The sequence below is a fragment of the Xiphophorus hellerii genome, chromosome 23, assembly GCF_003331165.1.
Source record: "Xiphophorus hellerii strain 12219 chromosome 23, Xiphophorus_hellerii-4.1, whole genome shotgun sequence".
NCBI classification, from domain to species: Eukaryota; Metazoa; Chordata; class Actinopteri; order Cyprinodontiformes; family Poeciliidae; genus Xiphophorus; species Xiphophorus hellerii.
In genome coordinates, this window is record NC_045694.1 from 7,242,918 (window position 1) to 7,266,522 (window position 23,605).

General features: G+C 35.2%; 2 protein-coding genes and 2 long non-coding RNA genes across 7 annotated transcripts in view; 2 read left to right on the forward strand and 2 right to left on the reverse strand.

Annotated features, from left to right (window-relative positions):
- Window positions 1–644: 644 nt before the first annotated feature.
- gdpd2 (glycerophosphodiester phosphodiesterase domain containing 2) overlaps window positions 645–23,605 on the reverse strand; it is a 31,326-nt gene continuing 8,365 nt past the window's right edge. Inside the window, exons 7-18 of one of the 4 annotated variants that reach the window (XM_032555081.1) lie at window positions 23,153–23,243; window positions 22,630–22,632; window positions 21,129–21,277; window positions 20,719–20,804; window positions 20,420–20,564; window positions 20,145–20,333; window positions 6,217–6,231; window positions 5,999–6,150; window positions 3,326–3,473; window positions 3,097–3,179; window positions 2,983–3,016; window positions 645–2,176 (exon numbers count right to left, since the gene is read on the reverse strand). In XM_032555081.1, coding sequence (XP_032410972.1) covers window positions 2,141–2,176; window positions 2,983–3,016; window positions 3,097–3,179; window positions 3,326–3,473; window positions 5,999–6,150; window positions 6,217–6,231; window positions 20,145–20,333; window positions 20,420–20,564; window positions 20,719–20,804; window positions 21,129–21,277; window positions 22,630–22,632; window positions 23,153–23,243 — 1,131 coding nt within the window. In that variant the 3' untranslated portion in view covers window positions 645–2,140. Of the gene's footprint in view, window positions 2,177–2,982; window positions 3,017–3,096; window positions 3,180–3,325; window positions 3,474–5,998; window positions 6,151–6,216; window positions 6,232–20,143; window positions 20,334–20,419; window positions 20,565–20,718; window positions 20,805–21,128; window positions 21,278–22,629; window positions 22,633–23,152; window positions 23,244–23,605 lie in introns of all 4 variants that reach the window. The other 3 variants (XM_032555082.1, XM_032555084.1, XM_032555083.1) reach the window with 3 other exon arrangements.
- Window positions 10,471–11,757, forward strand: LOC116714475 (uncharacterized). Its single transcript, XR_004338058.1, has 3 exons — window positions 10,471–10,520; window positions 10,936–11,062; window positions 11,271–11,757. It is a non-coding gene; the product is annotated as an uncharacterized LOC116714475 (long non-coding RNA).
- On the forward strand, window positions 12,234–13,579 carry LOC116714473 (ADP-ribose glycohydrolase OARD1-like). Its single transcript, XM_032555086.1, has 4 exons — window positions 12,234–12,730; window positions 12,866–12,924; window positions 13,013–13,125; window positions 13,232–13,579. Exons 1-4 carry the CDS (start codon window positions 12,397–12,399, stop codon window positions 13,368–13,370), a joined length of 645 nt encoding a protein of 214 aa, XP_032410977.1. The 5' UTR covers window positions 12,234–12,396; the 3' UTR covers window positions 13,371–13,579.
- On the reverse strand, window positions 14,615–15,901 carry LOC116714474 (uncharacterized). The gene is made up of 3 exons (XR_004338057.1): window positions 15,852–15,901; window positions 15,310–15,436; window positions 14,615–15,101 (listed from the first exon to the last, which is right to left on the reverse strand). It is a non-coding gene; the product is annotated as an uncharacterized LOC116714474 (long non-coding RNA).

Genomic DNA, 23,605 nt, shown 5'->3' on the forward strand with positions numbered 1-23,605 from the left:
GGTCAAGTGATTCAACCGTAGGTGGGATCGTAGACTACAGGTTTAAAGTCTCAGATAAAATATGTCAGTAGTTTAAATAAGTTTGCTTACCAGTGCTGTTTAGCCGGCTCCTCATCCCTCTTGGAGGCTAGCGGATGGAGACTACAGTAGCCGCTACCATGGCAGCTACTAGCATAACACACCCAAATCTCCACACAACGGTTGGTAGCAGCGCTGCATTCTGGGTAATGTAGGCAAGAGGACTAACATCTCGGATCTTTTGGTTGAATTTAACATTCTAATCATTCTCTATCCCATTTTTAATATGTTGCTTTATGAAATGTATATTAAATATAAATACTTTTATTACAACTCTGAAAATATGTTCAGATAAATAGTTGCAATAAAATTAATCATGCAAAAATATGAACACATTCGGATTATACTTTTAATAAGCACTATAGCTAGATCTTCATTACGATAAATAAAATTACAAAAAGCAGAAGGTGCGTAGCTATATTTCAGAGGAACTGGGTATTGTTTAAAATAGTGTAATTATTGGTGCATTATACAGCATGACAATATGGTTGCCAGGAGTTCAATCCACTGTTTTGTGTTTTTTGTATTTTTTAATTTTACTTATTTGTTTATTTATTTTACTAACAAAACAGAAATATCTTTTATTGCCCCACAGTGGGGAAATCCCAGTGTCACAGCAGCAAGTTCAGTGTGATATTTACACAAAGGTAAAACAACCGCATCAACAAAAACAATATTCAATAAGTGAGGACAACATTTACAACACGAGAAAATAATACTGTGCATGAAAAACACCATACTCTGTATACAAGCCTTTAAATGATTTAATTTTCCATTTTATTTTAAATCTGTAAGAGGCTTGTTATCCAATATATCTTAGAAGAATAATTCCACATTTAAAAAATATAAACAGAATTTTAAAAAAGCTATTCCACCAAATGTATTGTAATTTTGTACAGTATTAATTCAATGTAAAACACATCTTTAAATGAAAATTATATAAATGTTATTATTTTCCCTTTAATATATGATGCTAAAAAAATGTGAAAAAGACATTAGAAAAAAAAACATGTTGATCTTGTTATTAAACAGATAATTTTCTAGATTATTCTTTCTGAATTCACTGTAAAATTTCAGAAAAAGTCACATTTCTGCAAACTGGTTATATTTAAAGGTTGAAAACAAACACAGTCTATTACAATGTCTTAACTTTATTTCTTATCAATCAGATTCAAAATAAATGAATCCAGTTTTATTTGACTGGATTTTACACAAGACATGCCACATTGAAAAACGGAAAATATTTTAAATGTTTTATCGTCAGTTTTCTATGTCACAAAAATCTGGTAAACGTTAGATCCAAAAATAATGAACCCCATATTGGAGAAATTTTGACAGTTCTGCAGTTTGATCTTAAAATGGATCAAATTTGGGTTGTTGTTTATTCCCTGAGAATAAAGTGTTGGGATTACACACAGAATACAATTCAAACAGCAGCACACACACAAAAAAAACAACAAACATTTTAGTTAATTTGGCTCAGGTTACAGATATTCATGGCGTAGTGGAGCTGTAGTTTAGCTCAAAACGATTCATACCCATGGCAGATTTATGTTTAAAGTTGTCTTTTAATTTTACCAAAATGTTGTTGTTTTTTTCACTGGCATTAATAATAATGTTTTAGAGTAACCCAACCAAAGTCTTTGATAGAAAATCTGAGAGAGGAATCAGGATGACAACTTTAAACTCTAAATCCACCAGGTTATGAAACGTTTCAGACTTATTTGTAGTTTTCCTTAAATTGTACAAAAATATAGTGCAAAGAGAAAGCAGTTTCGATATTAATACAATCAGAAGGTCAAAGGCACTGTATTTTATTTAGTAAAAAAATTCACTTTAAATGTAAAAACCCTTGCAACCAAATTCCATCCAGTGGCATATTAATGATATGGAAGACAAAATTTCAGTAAAAATTATTACTTGTTTCACAGCTTAGTAAAAAAATGTGTAGTGATGATACTTTAGTTCTTTCTTTAGCCCTGATGAAGCTTTTAGCTGCTGCGGTGACCCAGAAACGGATCCAAGAAGGCTTTATGTCTTCTGAATTCTGTCAAAGTTCAAACTAAAGGAGCGATTTCGAGCTGCTCAGAGATTCTTCCTGGCACAGATAAAATTTAAAAAAGATATATCAATACCTGTTATTGACAAGGAAAATTATTTAAAAGTTTCAGCCGCAAGAAAAATTAAAATGCTTAAGTACGCTAAAGGTGGTAATATTACCTGGGCTTAAAGTTGCAGTATGTAACTTTAACAAAAATGTGTTTCTTCCATATTTATTAAAACTGTCTCCATTTTGTGACAGAATGTTATAAGACAGATAATCTATGAAAAAAGTCAAGCTCCTCCACCTCCTTCCAGTGCTACTACTGTGGTCTGCAAACATGGCACTGCTCCCGGTCAAAAACAACCAATCAGAGACAGGAGGAAGGTCTTAGCGTGTCAATCAACCTCATGTACGCGCTGCTAAGTGTACTGTAACTTACAGTTACAGTAAAATCAATTATCTACAATCATCAGTGTCCATGCTAACTAGCCTTAGCATTTGTATCAGGCTATGTTGTGGTGAGGGGGCAGCGTTCAAATGGGGGAGACGAACATGAGAGTGATTGACAGCGCTAAGACCCTCCTCCTGGATCTGATTGGTTGTTTCAGACTTAGTGGTGTATTTCTTCAGTTAGTACTGGGAGAACTGGTAGAAGGCAGAAGAGCTCAAGTTTTTCTCAGATTATGTGTCTTAAACTGTCACAACAAATATGTAATAACATATATTTTTTTTATAACTGCAGCTTACTCAGTTGACATTAATTTATTAAAATAAAAAAAACAGGCAGTAGATTAGTTGATATTTAAATGAAGTAGTGGTTGCATACATAGGATAATGTGTAGATATTTTTTTTAACTCACTTTACCTCCTCTCTGACGGGAACTTGTGTTTTTCCTACCACACACACACACACACACAAAGATTAGTGCAAAATCAACATTTTTCAATAAAAAAAAAAACTGTAGTTAGCTTACCTGTGATAGACAAAGACAGCAATCATTATCAAAATGGATGCAGCATCTACTGAAATCCATAATGTTATATAAACAGAAGGTGCCTGAAACATACAAACCAGGGTCACAGAGGTCAGAAAGAGGTAGTACAAAACAGAACCGTGAAAGTCTTGGATGATCAGTTGATAATTAAACCAGCGGGGGGAACAAACAAGCAGCCACTGTTACTGCATGTGTGCACATCACTCACCATGGTCCAGTCAGGCTGCTCCATTTTGCTGAACACCTGACAGTTGTTAGTAGTGACTGAACTGGCTCCTGCACACCACAGCAGAGAGAACATCCAGCGCTCATTGACCACATACAGGTTCACTTTAATGCCTTTATTTCGAAGGTTCCTGTCGGATATAAACTCAGCATGAGGTACAAAAGAACATTCAGGGCTGTGATATTGTAAACACATAAAGGCAGCAGATGGGTTATACCATAAACTAGGAATAAATTCAAAGCAAGAACCATAAATGCCCATACTGTGTGTGTATTTAAGTAAATGTATGTTTGTAACTGTGTGTAAATGAATGAACCAGCTGGAATATTAAAACCATCTGCTTAACACTGTGTGAGCAGTTTTTGCACCGTGACAGTGCTTATTATCCTGCTGTTGCTATGGGGAGGAGTGTTTGGTCTGCAGCACAGTGTAGGTGGATGGTTCGTGTCACAGTAGCATCAGCTTGAATACCAGCAGCACCCAAGCTTATCTTCAACAATAACCCAAATCAGCCCTCAGGTGTTGAATTTTGATAATATTGTATCGCTTATTGCAAATGGAATTTAAAAGCGGAGTTAAATACTTTATCTTAATCTGACATTTGAAATTGTTTGATGATGTGAAACCTTTCAACAAGGGATCTTGTTGAAAGCGAGCAAAATCCTGTTTTACAGCATTGTACATTTCCGATTGTCTTTAAAATGCTTCAAATTGGCATGTCTATATATCACTTGGTCTTTTAGTGTTTTAAATATTTCTGTAAATACGTTAGAAAAATGCAAAGAAAACCACCAGGAACTAACCCAAAATAGGCATGGTCATGTATTTTATTACAGCCTTTTGTGAAAATTACCTTTTTTTAGGTTTTAACACTCAAACTTAAGGAAACTTTAGAATAAGAACCTACAAAATTAGCTTATTAATCAAAATATTACATTGTGTTGTTGTTTTGTTGTTTATAGATCAACTCTGAAAGTATAAGTTGATACAATTAGTTGACCTCTCTCAGGTTTAGCCTGCAGTCTGCTGCTTTACAAAAATGCCTCTTGCACTGCGTCACCTGTAGTATAAATACAGCATTACCTTAATAACAGTCTTGATTGATGAAACTTAAGCTTCCACAACATGGCTGTGTTTTCGCAACTATCAATTGCCATAGTTGTCTGACTCATAAGTGAGGAAAGAGTAGCTGCTTTACTCTACGCCGACAGCAATAATACATTTGCCTGGAATCTCATTAGAAGGGCTTATAAACTCTACGTACAGTATGATGGAAAGTTTTGCAGCTTTGAAGTCATAGCTATTGCGTTAGCAATTTTGTCATCATAAACAACGTTGATGCCAGATAGTGGGTGTGTGGCTTTTAACAACCAAATGTTACAGTCAATCACCAGTCATCGTTTCCATCATCAGTTTAATGTGGACTATATCACACTCAATGAATTTTGGTTCATAGTATTTTATTTCTGGACTCTTTAAACTATGGTTTGCCCTGACAACAGTAGTCTTACCACACCTAATCCAGAGTGGATTTGCAGTATTGGATAGACTCACACTGCCGTCCAAGCAAGGCGACTTTCATCATCTATTCCATAAAAAAGTTCCTTGCAAACTTTGCATGTATTTAAATCTAAACTTCTTACCAAAAGATTGATTAATATTGTTTCGTTTTTGTATCAGTCTTTTACAAACCTTTTTTTTTAAACATCTGACAAAAGTTAAGGATGTACTGAAATACTGAACTAACCTTCCTTGGCCAGAAGAGGGCAGTAGCCAGCATCTCTGTCAGGTTTGGTTTACGTTAGATCCAAATGAAGGCAAAATGAAGATGAAATGGATATGTAGAAATTGAGACTTAATATTCCTTGTGATGCTTTAGAATAAAAGAAACTGTTTGTATACCCTGGAAGATGAACTTTAGCAAATTCTAAGATCGCGTTAAAGAGACCAGAAATTCTTATTTCAGTTCTGTCTCTTCTCAGCTAGCTCTTAAAGTCAGCAGGTGGATTTCCTCAGCCATGAACCACACGCTGCAAAATCACAAAACATCTAAGCCAAGCAAGTCATGGCTTTAAGAAGAGTGAAGTTCTTTTAGAAATAGTCGTCTCATCAGTGGCAATACTTAAAATTGGCCAAATGAGTATTTGCCCCAGGGTATTTATCAACAGAGTGCACAAGCACAATAAGTTAAACTAAATGTAAACGTTTTCTCAGTATCAGTTTATTTTCAGGCATGACTTCTCACCAGGCATGCAAATGTAAACACGATCAATAATAAATTTTGTTATATAAATGCGAAAAACCAGTGTCACGAAGGAATGCAGCGGTTAATGTTTTTGCTGCATCAAAACACTTCCAAAAAGTCCGTGAACTGTTTCAATTCATGAACTCCTTTAAACATGTTGCAACACTGTTTTTCATTCCTAAGTAAATGTTTTATGACTGCTCATCCGTTTAACAACACCCCAGAAGGTTCAGGACACTATTCGACTGTATCCCCTTGAGCCAAGTTTCACAGGTAAGGCACTAGCACCTTGTCCAGACATGTTTCTACTCATTGCACTACTGTGCATTCCAACCCCAATAAAAACAGTATCTGCAGACAATCTAAGTGTTTTTTTTTTTGTCGGTTTTGATCTAGTTCTTAGGTCTTACCTGATTTCATGTGTGTTAAGTTGACTGTGTCTAACATTAAGGTGAGTCCCATTTTGTTTATCCATCTCTGATGTCTCTGTAATGTTGTACACCTGGGTGAAGTTTGAAGTCTTCTTCACATATTCTCTGTTTTGTGGTGGAAGCCAGTAGATCTAGAACAAGACAAGACTTTAAAATCCTGCAAAACGAAATGTTTTCAAACTCGTAAGGACATTTACCAATTCGTGGCTGATAGAGAGACTCTATAGGCACCCTTCTGTCAAAATTTAATCGGGGTTTGATTGATGAGTGATTTATGACCCTAATCATTAATTGCTATTAATATCCACCCCCCCCCCCCCCCACCCCCCCCGCCCCCACCCTTTCCCACACACACCTGTTACGCCAACTGTTATTCCCACTATGTGTTTTAAAAATAGTACAATTAAAGTATGAAAAAACATTATGAGTTTTAAGAATAATACAATGAAAGTATGAAAAACAATAAGTGTTAGATAATTGAGAATAATATACAATATAGTATATTTAAATAGAATGTTGTAGTTACCTCCGGTTTTTCTCACTAAGCCATTTGGTGTTTGTGTGTGTGTGTGTGTCCGGCTCTCTCGTGCTGACTATGAGTTTGTGACATAATACCGGACAGGCCTCACCTGTCATCTGTGTGTGGCGGGCTAAAAAAAAAAACCCTAGGTAGGCGATTCTCTTGACCTGAGGGTCATCACAGAGGGCCTGTAAGGAAACTCTATGTCTCCAGAAAACAGATTTTCAAACCGTCATCGATTATCAGCTCGGGATCTGCGCGGGAAAAGGCGGGAGCCAGCTGTCCGTGTCTTTCAGGGTGATTCTCATCAATTATCAGGTATTAGACAATCTTCCTGAATGCTGTGTATCAGGAACGGGAGAGGGCATAAGGGTGGACAGAGGCGTGTGTGTGTGTGTGTGTGTGTGTGTGTGTGTGTGGGTGCACCCGTAAGACTGAACACATACCTCTAGAGAAAGCCTAGAGTTTTAACTGTTTTACTGCTTTATTTTATGGTAGCACGACTAGTCAGTGCTGACTATGAGTTTGTGATTTCCTTCATCACTTAAATTTTAAACTCTTATAGATTTTGTTTTCTGTAACACTTGCTAGTGTGATACGTTTCAGTAAATGTTCCTCATCTGTACACGTACTTCTTAAGAATATGTGACAGACAGTAAACAGGCCTACTCAAATTTAACTTTTATCTTTCCGCAGTTAAAGAATTTGTCCAGACTTTTCCAGAATTTGGCCCGGTATCACTGTGAATAATTTTGTTCAGTTTTTTTCTTGCTGTTGAATCAACGCTGATCTTCCCACTGCTTCATGTTTTCTCCAAAATAGTAAATCCTGGTTTAAATACATTTGAAACTCATAGATTTTTTTTCTGTAACACTTGCTAGTGTGAAACATGTTAGTAAATGTTCCTCATTTGTACTCGTACTTCTGAACAATATCTGACAGGGGCTAAACAGGCCACGGTGAGGTTACTCATATGTATCTTTCAGCTTTCCCTCCACCCATTATCTTACACACTTTAGTGTGTTCACTAGCAAAATATAGTACACCTCTAATTTTTTTAATTTTTCATTATTAAAACTTTGAAATGATCAATGTGAACCATCAGTCTGTATTAAAATAGTTAATATAATTCATATTATTTATTTAGATTTGATGTTTTAATGTGTGCCCTTGGATTTATATTGATTTATTCAATATAATATATTGATTTATTTATCAAACTGAATAGCCATTCCGTTTTTTTTTATATAGTATTTTTTTCTTTTGGTGTTTGTTGCACAAATTCAAATATATGCCGGCTATCAACCAACAATTAAATCAGTGAATTTGCGTTTTTTTTCTTAAATACTCCCTCTCACCGAGACTTACTTACATCTTCTGACAGCTAGCCCAACTTATAATAACATTGACTAAATTTGCTATTGGTACACTTTACCTAAAAATAAAAATTAAACATACTCACTACACAACCATGCTCCAAGAGTTGCTCACAACATGGTGAATTGTTTTGTTACCTTAAAAATGATCTGCAGCTTTTGTTTCTTGGTCCTAATGATGATGTTCACTAATGTTCACTAACAGACAGTTCAACACCTCTTGTGATTGATAAGCTTATAAATGATCAATGCAAAGCATCAGTATGCGCTAAAGAAGATCATATCAGTCAGATTAAGTAAAATATCATTAAACTCAAAGCAATCAAAATTATATTTCTCTGAAAGGTCTTTTTTTTCAGGGAGTTTAGACTGTATGAAAGGAATCAGTGAAATATACTATGAAATATTTTATCTGCTGCATCCCCATAATAAAACTTCAATTGTGAATTGAATGATTACATTGCATCTAGACACAAAAGAATCAACCGTTAATTAGTAATCATACTGACTAACAAGATCTGATCAAACAAGAAACTTGACAACCTCAAGGGATTTCTCACATTGGAGAACGAACCGTCTGACTTTCTTTAGCCACTAAATTTAACCTTACCAAAGTTCTGCCTTGGAGCAAACAGGTACTGAGTTTGAAGCGGATCAGACGCCTTCAGCCATCTGCTAAAGCTAGACTCCGGCCTTCCTCACTGTAAAATAAAACATTAGACTTAAAAAAAAGTTCAAGCGAACATCACTTAATTATCATCGACTTGTTGTTTGTACTCATCTTAAACAAGTGGCAGGAACATTTGGATATATATATATAAAAAAAAAAGCTTTATAACTTAATCTATTTAAGTTGAGTCCATGCAACAAGTAAAATAAAAAGTGAACTATTTGAAAGTAGTGAGGATTTAGGGTGGTAAAAGTTGAACATTTTAACATGCCCAGACACTTTCTGCTCAAGCAAACCAAAAGGTTTTGAACAGAACAACCATGTCAAATAATGAGACCGTGAATCTTTAATCTATGTAGCAAATATATTGCTGCTGCTGCTGTAAGCAGAAAATAAAAGAAGTTTTACGGAGAATAATATTTTGGATGAGTTTAAGAATATTGTTTGCCAAAATCACACGGTGTAACTACACTTGTTTTTTATAAGTTGCAGTATTTGAATCTTTTTGAGGCAATTGGTTGCATAAATTAAAGTAAATACGACCTATTTTCCTGCTCCACATACTTAGTTAGCAATGTGCCAGTTAGCTTCCCAGTCTGAACTTCTGGGCAATGTCTTGATTCAGTCAAATTTTCTATCTTGTATCTCCTGAACTCTGATATTTTGCTTGCTGGTCTTCATCGTGCTCTGAATGCAGTATCGGGTTTCTCTTACTTTAACCCGCCCAACTTACACCTGATTGGCATGTTAGCCTTTTGATTCCCTCCCAGCGAGGCGGTGCTTCACAAAGCAAACTGTTTGTCAAACTGTTGATCTGCCTCATGGCTGTTTTAGAAGATATGGTGACTGAGTTTTAGAGAGTACTAGCCAGCTCATGCAGCTTGTTTTTATTAGATGCCAGTCCTAAAAGTACATATCTTTAAAATATGAATAAATACGTACAATTCCATAATTATTCGATCCAACGGTTGTAGAAGTTTTGTAATAATGCAATTCAGGTATTTTACATTTTCTGGACTAAAGGAGGATTTCAGTTCAACACCTGTGGTTTCTTAATGTAAGTGTTTCTGCTACTGGACAAGAAACAGGGTTAAAAGAGGATTTAGAAAGCAAAATACAAAGATGATAGTTGTTTTTACCGAGAGCAAGGCTGTGACTAGTTATCAGGACAGCATGAGACCTGTGCAATTTCTTAATCTTTAGGAAATATTTTTGGACACAGCCATCCGCAGGAGCAAGATGAAGCAAGAACATCACAACATCGGATGTATTTTTTCATCCTTCTATCCGTGATTTAAAACTATTTTTAATTTTGTGTCATCTTAAAGATGGAAAGAGTCAATTATGTTTTCACCCATGGAAAAGTGTAATGTGTTTATTATGAGTAGGATTAACCAAGCTGAAGGAAAATAAAGAAAAAGGATAAATAAATATTCATTGATACAGAACCGAATCAGCAAATATGAACTTATGAAACTACTGAAACCTTCAAGAATTTTATGTTGTGTAAGATATTTAAGAAAATAATAATGAATCTGCGTTCATGAATTTCTTTATTTGGTCATTGTCTGTAAAATACGTTTACCTTTTGTTTTGTTGAACACCAGACATCTCATCTCTTTCCCACAGTTTCTTTTCACTTAGTTCCACTACTGCTGTGGATTTTATAGTCAATGTTTAAAGTCAGCACAGAGTCTGAAGCGATGGAGGAAATTTACGTCAATATGGAACCTGTTGGACAAACTGCATCTAATCACACAGGTAAGAACAAAGTTACAGAGAAATTTAGTATGTATTGAATTCAATTTTGCTAAGGTTGAGGTTTTTGTTAAGGTTGGAGCAGCTCCAAAGAGAGGCTCTGCCTCCGTGCGGCTGTCTGTTTGGGAATCCTGAATGTTTTACTTTTGGCTGAACTCATCGCCCTCAGTGTTCACAGTGAGTCTTGTTCTAGTCATCTTAAAGATGTAAAAAGAGTAGATTTTACGTTTCTGTTATATAAAAAATGTCATTGTTCCCCTTCTAAAATCAAACTGACCAAATAGCAAGGGTTTAAAAAAGAATAAAGCTTCGTGACTCAAAAGTTTTGCAGAGAGGTGAAACATTACACTAAGTTACATGAGTCTGATTCATTTTCAGCAATGGTTGCATTTGCAGCCATTTAGGTTAGCGTGTCTTTAATATCTTCTCTTTTTCAAACTATTTACCCAACGATTCATTGTTCAGTGTTACCTCAGTTTAAATTCTACAGGCATAACCAAAATCATGAAACTATTTTGTAAGTCTTAAGTGAAAATACGGTGTTGCCACTTCTTTTTGCAAACATGTTTGTTAATTTTATTTTTTTTTTCAGCTCATGACATGACAGCAGATTTTTCTGACATCAGCAACATTCTGACCGACCAGAACAGCAACAGCGAGTTTCCCTCCATGAACGCCAACTTCACTGAAACGGCTCCACGAGCTGAAGACACTTTAAGGTTGGTCAAAACTTTAAAAAATGTGGATCTCGTTAAAAATTGAATTCTACTCTGAATTGTAGAGTATAACTAATAACTTTCCTTTTTGGTCTAAATGAATATAATGTAAATGAACAACTTTTATTTTAATTTATTAAGTGCTCTATCATTTGCGTGTGCTGAAAAACAATGTAAAACAAACTAAACTTTGTTTGTTTTCTCCTTAAAGGGAAATTGTGTCCTACAGAACGAACAAACATCAGTTGTTCCTGTTCATCCAGGGGCTGCGGAAGAAGAGAAGAGCAGATCCACTAGTGATGGATGATTAGGATCTGTGTTCACTGTGATATTATTCACCAACAATAATGTAGCTTATGGTGTTACATAAAATCCTAAAGATGAAATGTACACTTCCAACTGTTGTGACCTGCATCTAATAACACAACTATTTTATCGCTTGTACTCTGTGTTTTTCTTTCTTGTTAAAACTCTGACGTGATAAACAAACGTTTTTCTTTTTGTTTGTTGTTTTTTTTTTTTGTATTTTTGCGGAGAATCGGTTGATGCGTTCTGATTGTGTATTAATGTGACTTTTACTACGAAACTTTATGGAGTTCCAGTTGTGTCCGGTAATAGTGGATTAAGTTCTATCTTGGTAAAATTATATTTCCAATTATTTACTATCATTTGTAATAAAGTGATGCCAACACCACGGATTCAACAGTGAGGAGTTTGTTCTAGTCATCTTAAAGATGGAAAGAGTCAATGTTGTGCTGATTCTGAGTAACTGAATGACTTTTTATTCATTTCAGAGTTCAATCAGCGAGGTTATTCGTTTTGTGATGGTCCTAGTCTAAGAAAGAAAGAAACAAAGAAAGAAAGCAGCAAATGTACATGTTGGTTCCCCTGAAAATATGGATAAATTCAGTCATTGTAGGGTTAAAGTAATTTGAAGAGGGAGAAGCGTATAAACAAGTCAAGTCAATGACGAGTCAATGACTTGATGCATTCTGCATTTTTAACTCGGTTAACTTAACTTTTTGTTTTTTTTACTGACTTTAATACATTTAAATCGCTACGTTGTTTGATAAGTAGAATGGAAATGACTTTTTTTGTAAATGGTCTTGTAAATTAGCGTTTTAAAAATCAACTGAATTGAATTAAGAAATTTGACCATCGGATTGGACTGAAGAGAAATGATGAGCAATGTTTTATGGGTTTGGGTTTAATAAAGCAAAGATTGGTATTTTTGTAACATCAAAAGTTCATTTTTGAGGCAAACAGAAAATCCTGCTTATTATAGTTTACTGGGACTAACAACCCCCCGGACAAATTTGGAAAAAAATTCAGCTAAAATGGGTGGTGCTTTAAGGAACAATGAGACACAGCCTAGTGTGGGGATAGATGGTGAGGGGATAAGCAAGGCTGTAGTAAGCGCCGTTACCAACTTGGTACTTTGTGGTTATAGTTTTCTCCAAATTGCGCTTGAAGAAAGTATGAACATGGGCAAAACTGAGAAACTCTATCAATCAACCAAGTGGACATTAAAGTATGTCACCGGAGATTTGTTCTCCTGTCCACGCGATGAATCCTTGGCCCACTGCATCAGTGAAGACTGTCGCATGGGAGCAGGCATAGCGGCGATGTTCAAGAAGAAGTTTGGTCGAGTCTCAGAGTTAAAGGAGCAGAGTGAGTCAGACTAGTTACTAAAGTCTTTGTTTTGGAAAAAAATGTTTTATGTTTTTCCAGTTCATTCAAATGTATGATTTCAACAGCAAGTGCTAAATCATATCCTGTTTTGTATTTTTTTGTATGTCCTAATAGAGAAGCTTCCGGGGCAGTGTGCTGTCCTGACACATGATCAACGTTTCATCTACTATCTGGTAAACATACCACAATTATACTGCATTGGACCAAAAGTTGTTTCATTATTTAATCTGGTAACTGTATCTTTCCTATTATGTGTCTCAGATCACAAAGAAAAAAGCCAGCCAGAAACCCACGTATGTCAGCCTAAGACAGAGTCTGGAAGACATGAAATCTCACTGCTTAGAAAATGGTGTCAATAAGATATCAATACCCCGGTTTGTAGGAACTACTGTGAATAAATGACTATAATAAATACCCTTAAATCTTCTTCTTTATTGGGGATAATTAATCAATTTGCTTGTCTCGTATCTCCTCCCTCAGAATTGGCTGTGGCCTGGACCAGCTGCAGTGGTCAAAGGTGTCAAAGATCCTGGAACAGATCTTTAAAGAGACAAATATCTCCATCACAGTGTACAGCCTGCCCTGTGTTGGGTCAAAGCTTCAAATGCATGCCATGTAGTACATTTTCATTTGAGTTTTGTTTTTAACTTTAAGTCCTTTATAATCTCTTAAAATTTTGGATGAAATCAACACTCTTTAAACGGTTTTAAGGAAACAATAAATAAGGAAACAATAAAAACCTCCCCATAAGATGTTTACATACAAGACTTTTAACATCCCACTGATGTAAAAAAATGATGTTTCCTGCCATTAAAGATACGAAACTTATTGTAAACACTGATGTTGCACTGTCACCATCGTACTACATGATGCTACTACTAAATCATGCTACACAAAATGATCCAACAAATCACCTGAGGCAGGTAAAATACAATAGTTATGCCTAAAATTTGTTTTTTTTTGTTTTTCTAAATCTATATAGTTGTTGAAAACGTAGCTTTTCCTGTGAATCTGTAAATCTAAATTGTGAAAGAGTTTGCTACTCTAGCTTTATTTTCCTGACCCAAATTCAGGAGCAAGATTGCTGTCACAAGTTTTTTTTGTCATGAGTTTTTAGTGATTCTAATGCTTGACTTTTTAGTATTTGTAACCTGTGAATGATGTTGTACAGAATATTAGGACTTATATCTTTGTAAATAAAATTTAAGATCATGGTTTTTGACAACCTTTACCTGCTCAGACAACAGGCAACGGTATGTAGGAAAATGCAATTTGAAATTTTTAAAAAATTTCTTAGTTTTGCCTCAAAAATGAACTTTTGATGTTACAAAAATACCAATCTTTGCTTTATTAAACCCAAACCCATAAAACATTGCTCATCATTTCTCTTCAGTCCAATCCGATGGTCAAATTTCTTAATTCAATTCAGTTGATTTTTAAAACGCTAATTTACAAGACCATTTACAAAAAAAGTCATTTCCATTCTACTTATCAAACAACGTAGCGATTTAAATGTATTAAAGTCAGTAAAAAAAACAAAAAGTTAAGTTAACCGAGTTAAAAATGCAGAATGCATCAAGTCATTGACTCGTCATTGACTTGACTTGTTTATACGCTTCTCCCTCTTCAAATTACTTTAACCCTACAATGACTGAATTTATCCATATTTTCAGGGGAACCAACATGTACATTTGCTGCTTTCTTTCTTTGTTTCTTTCTTTCTTAGACTAGGACCATCACAAAACGAATAACCTCGCTGATTGAACTCTGAAATGAATAAAAAGTCATTCAGTTACTCAGAATCAGCACAACATTGACTCTTTCCATCTTTAAGATGACTAGAACAAACTCCTCACTGTTGAATCCGTGGTGTTGGCATCACTTTATTACAAATGATAGTAAATAATTGGAAATATAATTTTACCAAGATAGAACTTAATCCACTATTACCGGACACAACTGGAACTCCATAAAGTTTCGTAGTAAAAGTCACATTAATACACAATCAGAACGCATCAACCGATTCTCCGCAAAAATACAAAAAAAAAAAACAACAAACAAAAAGAAAAACGTTTGTTTATCACGTCAGAGTTTTAACAAGAAAGAAAAACACAGAGTACAAGCGATAAAATAGTTGTGTTATTAGATGCAGGTCACAACAGTTGGAAGTGTACATTTCATCTTTAGGATTTTATGTAACACCATAAGCTACATTATTGTTGGTGAATAATATCACAGTGAACACAGATCCTAATCATCCATCACTAGTGGATCTGCTCTTCTCTTCTTCCGCAGCCCCTGGATGAACAGGAACAACTGATGTTTGTTCGTTCTGTAGGACACAATTTCCCTTTAAGGAGAAAACAAACAAAGTTTAGTTTGTTTTACATTGTTTTTCAGCACACGCAAATGATAGAGCACTTAATAAATTAAAATAAAAGTTGTTCATTTACATTATATTCATTTAGACCAAAAAGGAAAGTTATTAGTTATACTCTACAATTCAGAGTAGAATTCAATTTTTAACGAGATCCACATTTTTTAAAGTTTTGACCAACCTTAAAGTGTCTTCAGCTCGTGGAGCCGTTTCAGTGAAGTTGGCGTTCATGGAGGGAAACTCGCTGTTGCTGTTCTGGTCGGTCAGAATGTTGCTGATGTCAGAAAAATCTGCTGTCATGTCATGAGCTGAAAAAAAAAATAAAATTAACAAACATGTTTGCAAAAAGAAGTGGCAACACCGTATTTTCACTTAAGACTTACAAAATAGTTTCATGATTTTGGTTATGCCTGTAGAATTTAAACTGAGGTAACACTGAACAATGAATCGTTGGGTAAATAGTTTGAAAAAGAGAAGATATTAAAGACACGCTAACCTAAATGGCTGCAAATGCAACCATTGCTGAAAATGAATCAGACTCATGTAACTTAGTGTAATGTTTCACCTCTCTGCAAAACTTTTGAGTCACGAAGCTTTATTCTTTTTTAAACCCTTGCTATTTGGTCAGTTTGATTTTAGAAGGGGAACAATGACATTTTTTATATAACAGAAACGTAAAATCTACTCTTTTTACATCTTTAAGATGACTAGAACAAGACTCACTGTGAACACTGAGGGCGATGAGTTCAGCCAAAAGTAAAACATTCAGGATTCCCAAACAGACAGCCGCACGGAGGCAGAGCCTCTCTTTGGAGCTGCTCCAACCTTAACAAAAACCTCAACCTTAGCAAAATTGAATTCAATACATACTAAATTTCTCTGTAACTTTGTTCTTACCTGTGTGATTAGATGCAGTTTGTCCAACAGGTTCCATATTGACGTAAATTTCCTCCATCGCTTCAGACTCTGTGCTGACTTTAAACATTGACTATAAAATCCACAGCAGTAGTGGAACTAAGTGAAAAGAAACTGTGGGAAAGAGATGAGATGTCTGGTGTTCAACAAAACAAAAGGTAAACGTATTTTACAGACAATGACCAAATAAAGAAATTCATGAACGCAGATTCATTATTATTTTCTTAAATATCTTACACAACATAAAATTCTTGAAGGTTTCAGTAGTTTCATAAGTTCATATTTGCTGATTCGGTTCTGTATCAATGAATATTTATTTATCCTTTTTCTTTATTTTCCTTCAGCTTGGTTAATCCTACTCATAATAAACACATTACACTTTTCCATGGGTGAAAACATAATTGACTCTTTCCATCTTTAAGATGACACAAAATTAAAAATAGTTTTAAATCACGGATAGAAGGATGAAAAAATACATCCGATGTTGTGATGTTCTTGCTTCATCTTGCTCCTGCGGATGGCTGTGTCCAAAAATATTTCCTAAAGATTAAGAAATTGCACAGGTCTCATGCTGTCCTGATAACTAGTCACAGCCTTGCTCTCGGTAAAAACAACTATCATCTTTGTATTTTGCTTTCTAAATCCTCTTTTAACCCTGTTTCTTGTCCAGTAGCAGAAACACTTACATTAAGAAACCACAGGTGTTGAACTGAAATCCTCCTTTAGTCCAGAAAATGTAAAATACCTGAATTGCATTATTACAAAACTTCTACAACCGTTGGATCGAATAATTATGGAATTGTACGTATTTATTCATATTTTAAAGATATGTACTTTTAGGACTGGCATCTAATAAAAACAAGCTGCATGAGCTGGCTAGTACTCTCTAAAACTCAGTCACCATATCTTCTAAAACAGCCATGAGGCAGATCAACAGTTTGACAAACAGTTTGCTTTGTGAAGCACCGCCTCGCTGGGAGGGAATCAAAAGGCTAACATGCCAATCAGGTGTAAGTTGGGCGGGTTAAAGTAAGAGAAACCCGATACTGCATTCAGAGCACGATGAAGACCAGCAAGCAAAATATCAGAGTTCAGGAGATACAAGATAGAAAATTTGACTGAATCAAGACATTGCCCAGAAGTTCAGACTGGGAAGCTAACTGGCACATTGCTAACTAAGTATGTGGAGCAGGAAAATAGGTCGTATTTACTTTAATTTATGCAACCAATTGCCTCAAAAAGATTCAAATACTGCAACTTATAAAAAACAAGTGTAGTTACACCGTGTGATTTTGGCAAACAATATTCTTAAACTCATCCAAAATATTATTCTCCGTAAAACTTCTTTTATTTTCTGCTTACAGCAGCAGCAGCAATATATTTGCTACATAGATTAAAGATTCACGGTCTCATTATTTGACATGGTTGTTCTGTTCAAAACCTTTTGGTTTGCTTGAGCAGAAAGTGTCTGGGCATGTTAAAATGTTCAACTTTTACCACCCTAAATCCTCACTACTTTCAAATAGTTCACTTTTTATTTTACTTGTTGCATGGACTCAACTTAAATAGATTAAGTTATAAAGCTTTTTTTTTTATATATATATATCCAAATGTTCCTGCCACTTGTTTAAGATGAGTACAAACAACAAGTCGATGATAATTAAGTGATGTTCGCTTGAACTTTTTTTTAAGTCTAATGTTTTATTTTACAGTGAGGAAGGCCGGAGTCTAGCTTTAGCAGATGGCTGAAGGCGTCTGATCCGCTTCAAACTCAGTACCTGTTTGCTCCAAGGCAGAACTTTGGTAAGGTTAAATTTAGTGGCTAAAGAAAGTCAGACGGTTCGTTCTCCAATGTGAGAAATCCCTTGAGGTTGTCAAGTTTCTTGTTTGATCAGATCTTGTTAGTCAGTATGATTACTAATTAACGGTTGATTCTTTTGTGTCTAGATGCAATGTAATCATTCAATTCACAATTGAAGTTTTATTATGGGGATGCAGCAGATAAAATATTTCATAGTATATTTCACTGATTCCTTTCATACAGTCTAAACTCCCTGAAAAAAAAGACCTTTCAGAGAAATATAATTTTGATTGCTTTGAGTTTAATGATATTTTACTTAATCTGACTGATATGATCTTCTTTAGCGCATACTGATGCTTTGCATTGATCATTTATAAGCTTATCAATCACAAGAGGTGTTGAACTGTCTGTTAGTGAACATTAGTGAACATCATCATTAGGACCAAGAAACAAAAGCTGCAGATCATTTTTAAGGTAACAAAACAATTCACCATGTTGTGAGCAACTCTTGGAGCATGGTTGTGTAGTGAGTATGTTTAATTTTTATTTTTAGGTAAAGTGTACCAATAGCAAATTTAGTCAATGTTATTATAAGTTGGGCTAGCTGTCAGAAGATGTAAGTAAGTCTCGGTGAGAGGGAGTATTTAAGAAAAAAAACGCAAATTCACTGATTTAATTGTTGGTTGATAGCCGGCATATATTTGAATTTGTGCAACAAACACCAAAAGAAAAAAATACTATATAAAAAAAAACGGAATGGCTATTCAGTTTGATAAATAAATCAATATATTATATTGAATAAATCAATATAAATCCAAGGGCACACATTAAAACATCAAATCTAAATAAATAATATGAATTATATTAACTATTTTAATACAGACTGATGGTTCACATTGATCATTTCAAAGTTTTAATAATGAAAAATTAAAAAAATTAGAGGTGTACTATATTTTGCTAGTGAACACACTAAAGTGTGTAAGATAATGGGTGGAGGGAAAGCTGAAAGATACATATGAGTAACCTCACCGTGGCCTGTTTAGCCCCTGTCAGATATTGTTCAGAAGTACGAGTACAAATGAGGAACATTTACTAACATGTTTCACACTAGCAAGTGTTACAGAAAAAAAATCTATGAGTTTCAAATGTATTTAAACCAGGATTTACTATTTTGGAGAAAACATGAAGCAGTGGGAAGATCAGCGTTGATTCAACAGCAAGAAAAAAACTGAACAAAATTATTCACAGTGATACCGGGCCAAATTCTGGAAAAGTCTGGACAAATTCTTTAACTGCGGAAAGATAAAAGTTAAATTTGAGTAGGCCTGTTTACTGTCTGTCACATATTCTTAAGAAGTACGTGTACAGATGAGGAACATTTACTGAAACGTATCACACTAGCAAGTGTTACAGAAAACAAAATCTATAAGAGTTTAAAATTTAAGTGATGAAGGAAATCACAAACTCATAGTCAGCACTGACTAGTCGTGCTACCATAAAATAAAGCAGTAAAACAGTTAAAACTCTAGGCTTTCTCTAGAGGTATGTGTTCAGTCTTACGGGTGCACCCACACACACACACACACACACACACACACACACGCCTCTGTCCACCCTTATGCCCTCTCCCGTTCCTGATACACAGCATTCAGGAAGATTGTCTAATACCTGATAATTGATGAGAATCACCCTGAAAGACACGGACAGCTGGCTCCCGCCTTTTCCCGCGCAGATCCCGAGCTGATAATCGATGACGGTTTGAAAATCTGTTTTCTGGAGACATAGAGTTTCCTTACAGGCCCTCTGTGATGACCCTCAGGTCAAGAGAATCGCCTACCTAGGGTTTTTTTTTTTAGCCCGCCACACACAGATGACAGGTGAGGCCTGTCCGGTATTATGTCACAAACTCATAGTCAGCACGAGAGAGCCGGACACACACACACACACAAACACCAAATGGCTTAGTGAGAAAAACCGGAGGTAACTACAACATTCTATTTAAATATACTATATTGTATATTATTCTCAATTATCTAACACTTATTGTTTTTCATACTTTCATTGTATTATTCTTAAAACTCATAATGTTTTTTCATACTTTAATTGTACTATTTTTAAAACACATAGTGGGAATAACAGTTGGCGTAACAGGTGTGTGTGGGAAAGGGTGGGGGCGGGGGGGGGTGGGGGGGGGGGGGGTGGATATTAATAGCAATTAATGATTAGGGTCATAAATCACTCATCAATCAAACCCCGATTAAATTTTGACAGAAGGGTGCCTATAGAGTCTCTCTGCTGATGTTTGAATTCAAGATCTCTTTCACAGTGTCCTCAGTGTCATTACTGCCATTACAATACAAGTCAAATATAATGGAAATATTGTGCCGTTTGGCAAGTTTTAGAAGCTGCCTCAGTGTAGGAATAGTCTGTGTTTCAGCCGTCTCTCTCTGGCTTTTGTTGAGCAGGTGAACAGTTTGAAACGGATCGTTCTGGAAAGACAGAATAATTTAGTGTTTTTTGCTTGTTTTAAAAATTCAAACTTGTAGCGAGGCTCACAAACGAAGACAGCACTCACCTCTATGAACCATTTCCCTGCATTTAGAGACTGCAGCTCACTAATGTCCACCTGATTGCCAGAAGAAATACTCTGTGTAACGTTTGTTGTTCTTTTGAGGAATTCGCCCTTGTTGTCGTGCATCAGAAAGGGAATTCTGTCTTTGCTAAATGAACAAACAATATTTATTGACACCCCTGTAAATGCTTCATTTTTATCTGCCACATTTACAATCAATTCTCACAAAAGCATTGATGATCAATTACAATAGTAATATTAAAGGGCAAAATGAATACAAATGATAAACAATTTCACCCTACCTGAGCTGCACATCAGTCTCAAATACTTTTACTTTGCACTCTGTTGCACTCCTTTCAAAGGACATCATGGTGTTCTCTGGTGCCAGCTGAACACAGTCAGAACATATGAGTGAGAAACTTTTTTGCAGAAACTACCCTGAGGCTGTGAGAGTACACAAAACTCAGTGAACTATATTATTGTTAATCTAGCAGCAGAGCATCCCAACACAGCTGCACATGCAGGCCATATGGGGCCCCTCATATGACTTGCAACGGTGCAACACTTTCAAAAATAAGAACAAAATGCCATGTTGTTACTCAACACACTTCAAGATTTATTCTTAAATACAAAACATGTTTCAATTTACTGCACTTCTTTCCATACAGGTTGTTTATTTTTAAGTTTTTGTCTTGTTAAACAAGATGCTCACCATTGGTGCTCCTCTGTGGCCCCAGAGGTCTGGTTTAGTTAAATTTATTTCCTTTATGTCGATCAAACAGGGTGAGTGGATGAGCAGGGGACACAGATAGATGAATGCCAACAAAATAAGGAACAGTCCTGCAATCAGGAACTTTGATCCTGGAAAGAAAACAAAACAATCAGCTGTTTATGCTGAGTAGGTTTGTGTATTGTTTCACACTATCATCTTTAGAGGGTTGAAGGACTAGCAGCAGGATGTCAGCATTGATTTCATATATTCTTATATTCTATATTCTTATTCCTTGTTTCTTGCATAATTTAAGGTTTTTCTTGCATAATTTAGGGTTTTGGTTACTCACATTTAGTGTGTACCTTAGTATTTAATTTGTATTTTTGTATTCTTTTGCACTTTTGCTTACTGTGTGTTATCTTTGTTTTTTGCCTGGGAGCTGCTGGTAACTTCAATTTCCTGAGGGAGTCTTCCCAAGGGATCAATAAAGTACAAGTCTAAGTCTAAGTCATCTTTGGAATATTCTGTCTTCACCACTTTTCACTAAAGCCAATTATTGGGAAAGACAAACTATATATAATGTATGAGTGACATCAAGTAGTCAATTAATTATTAGCTGTATTACTCAAAAAGTAGGTTGACATATAAATGTTTCCATTTTGGCTTTTACTTTAATAAATAAAGACATTTCACTGTCTTTATTGTTTGTTTTACACTTGACATTAGACTGAAATACTTAGAAAGCTGGTTATTTAAATGTAAATCATTAAAATTCATAGAGGGGTTTTGTTGTTCTTTTTTCCCCCCAGTCTGTAAATGAAACCACAATCTTTTTAAAAGCTACTTGCTTGTTAAATTAAATGTTTAAGTAAAATGAAATGTTTTGTTTTTAAAACATTCCATTTCAAACCAAATCCATTTCTGAACTGTAGATGAGTTTAAGCCAACTAATCGTTCTGAATTTTAGAGAAAAAACACAGAAATCCACAACCCTTGCTAAAGGTTTTAGCGGTTTTTTTTTAGAGTCAACCTCTTCAGATCTTGAGCTGCAGTGAAAGTTTTTCCAAATAATTTTATGGCAATTTGCTGATCTGCTCCTGAAGACGAGCTTTGTTTGTCATGGAGAGATTGTTCGTTGGAAAACCTGCTAAACGTGTATAAAGTGGTAGCTGTTTGTTCATCAGTTAATCTCCATGAAAAAATGTAAAATGTCATGTTTTTGACAAATTGTCAAAAAAAAACAACACTTTTTAAAATCTCATCTTACAGGTTAAAGGAGGTACTGTCCCATGTTGTGCAATGCCTCATGTTTACCTTGGCTCCTGATGTCACTTTTGGCTCAGCATCAGAATGAAACTGTGACACAGATTTTTGTTTTTTACCATTGTACTTGTAACTGACTCAAGCAGCCATTACCGTGTTGTTTGTGATAGTTGAAAAGGGTTTGTCCATTGAAAAGTTGGTTTACTAATGTGCTAGGAAATGAAAACAGCTGTCCAACTTTCTTTCTCATTCTGGTAAAAAATAAAGAAATGTAACAATAATAAGCGAGTAAAAGCATTGGGATGAAGAATACCAAATTGTTGTTGTAATTTTTTTATGACTATACATATGGATTAAGTAGAAAAACAAACTCAAATGTATTTTGAACTGAAATGTATTATTCCTTTAAAAATAAACACCCAAATTTGTCTTTAATTTTTGTAAAGAATGACAGAAGCTATAAAAGATTTCAGTATTGCTGTTAGAGAACATTAATTTCCTTTTCTTACAGTCATTTTGAACTATAAGTTTTGCTCTAATGTGTAATAACAAAGCAGATCTGAAATGCATTTTCACCTTATCTGGCTCTAAATGTTGCATAATGTCCTCACAGTCTCTCACATGAGTAGTCACTTCATGATTCATAGCTATTACAAATTATTTAATGACTAATCCTGCAACTGAATTTATGTCTGATGAAATCTGTCTATGCAACGGTGAAGATGAATGTGTTTATATATTGACAGGGATGTGCAACTCACTTTTTTGGACCTGGTTGAAGGTCCGGAAGACCAACCAGCTCAGCAGGGTCACGGCTCCAGCAGCACCGAACTGTAAGAAAGGAGCCGTGTACTGCAAAGAGAGAACAAAAAAATAAGAAGGTCAGATTGGAGTCTGGAGTTAAACCTCTACATTGTGCTTGGCAATAAAAACTATTTCAATAACTTAGTGAGAAATGGAAAATGTAAATTACTATAATAAAGGTAGGCTTTAAAATTCAACGAGACAGACATTACATATGCCCTTTAGGCTTTTTAGAAGGTGAAGAAAAAAACTGCAAACTGAAGTGTGAAGTCGATTAGCATTTTCTGGTCATACCCAAACATATTTGCATTTTTAAAACAGTATGTACAAATTACAGTAATTTCAAACTTGGTAGTTTTTCACCCCTTTTGAACACAGTCTTTTAAAATGAAAATCTGTACTGCAGTTCC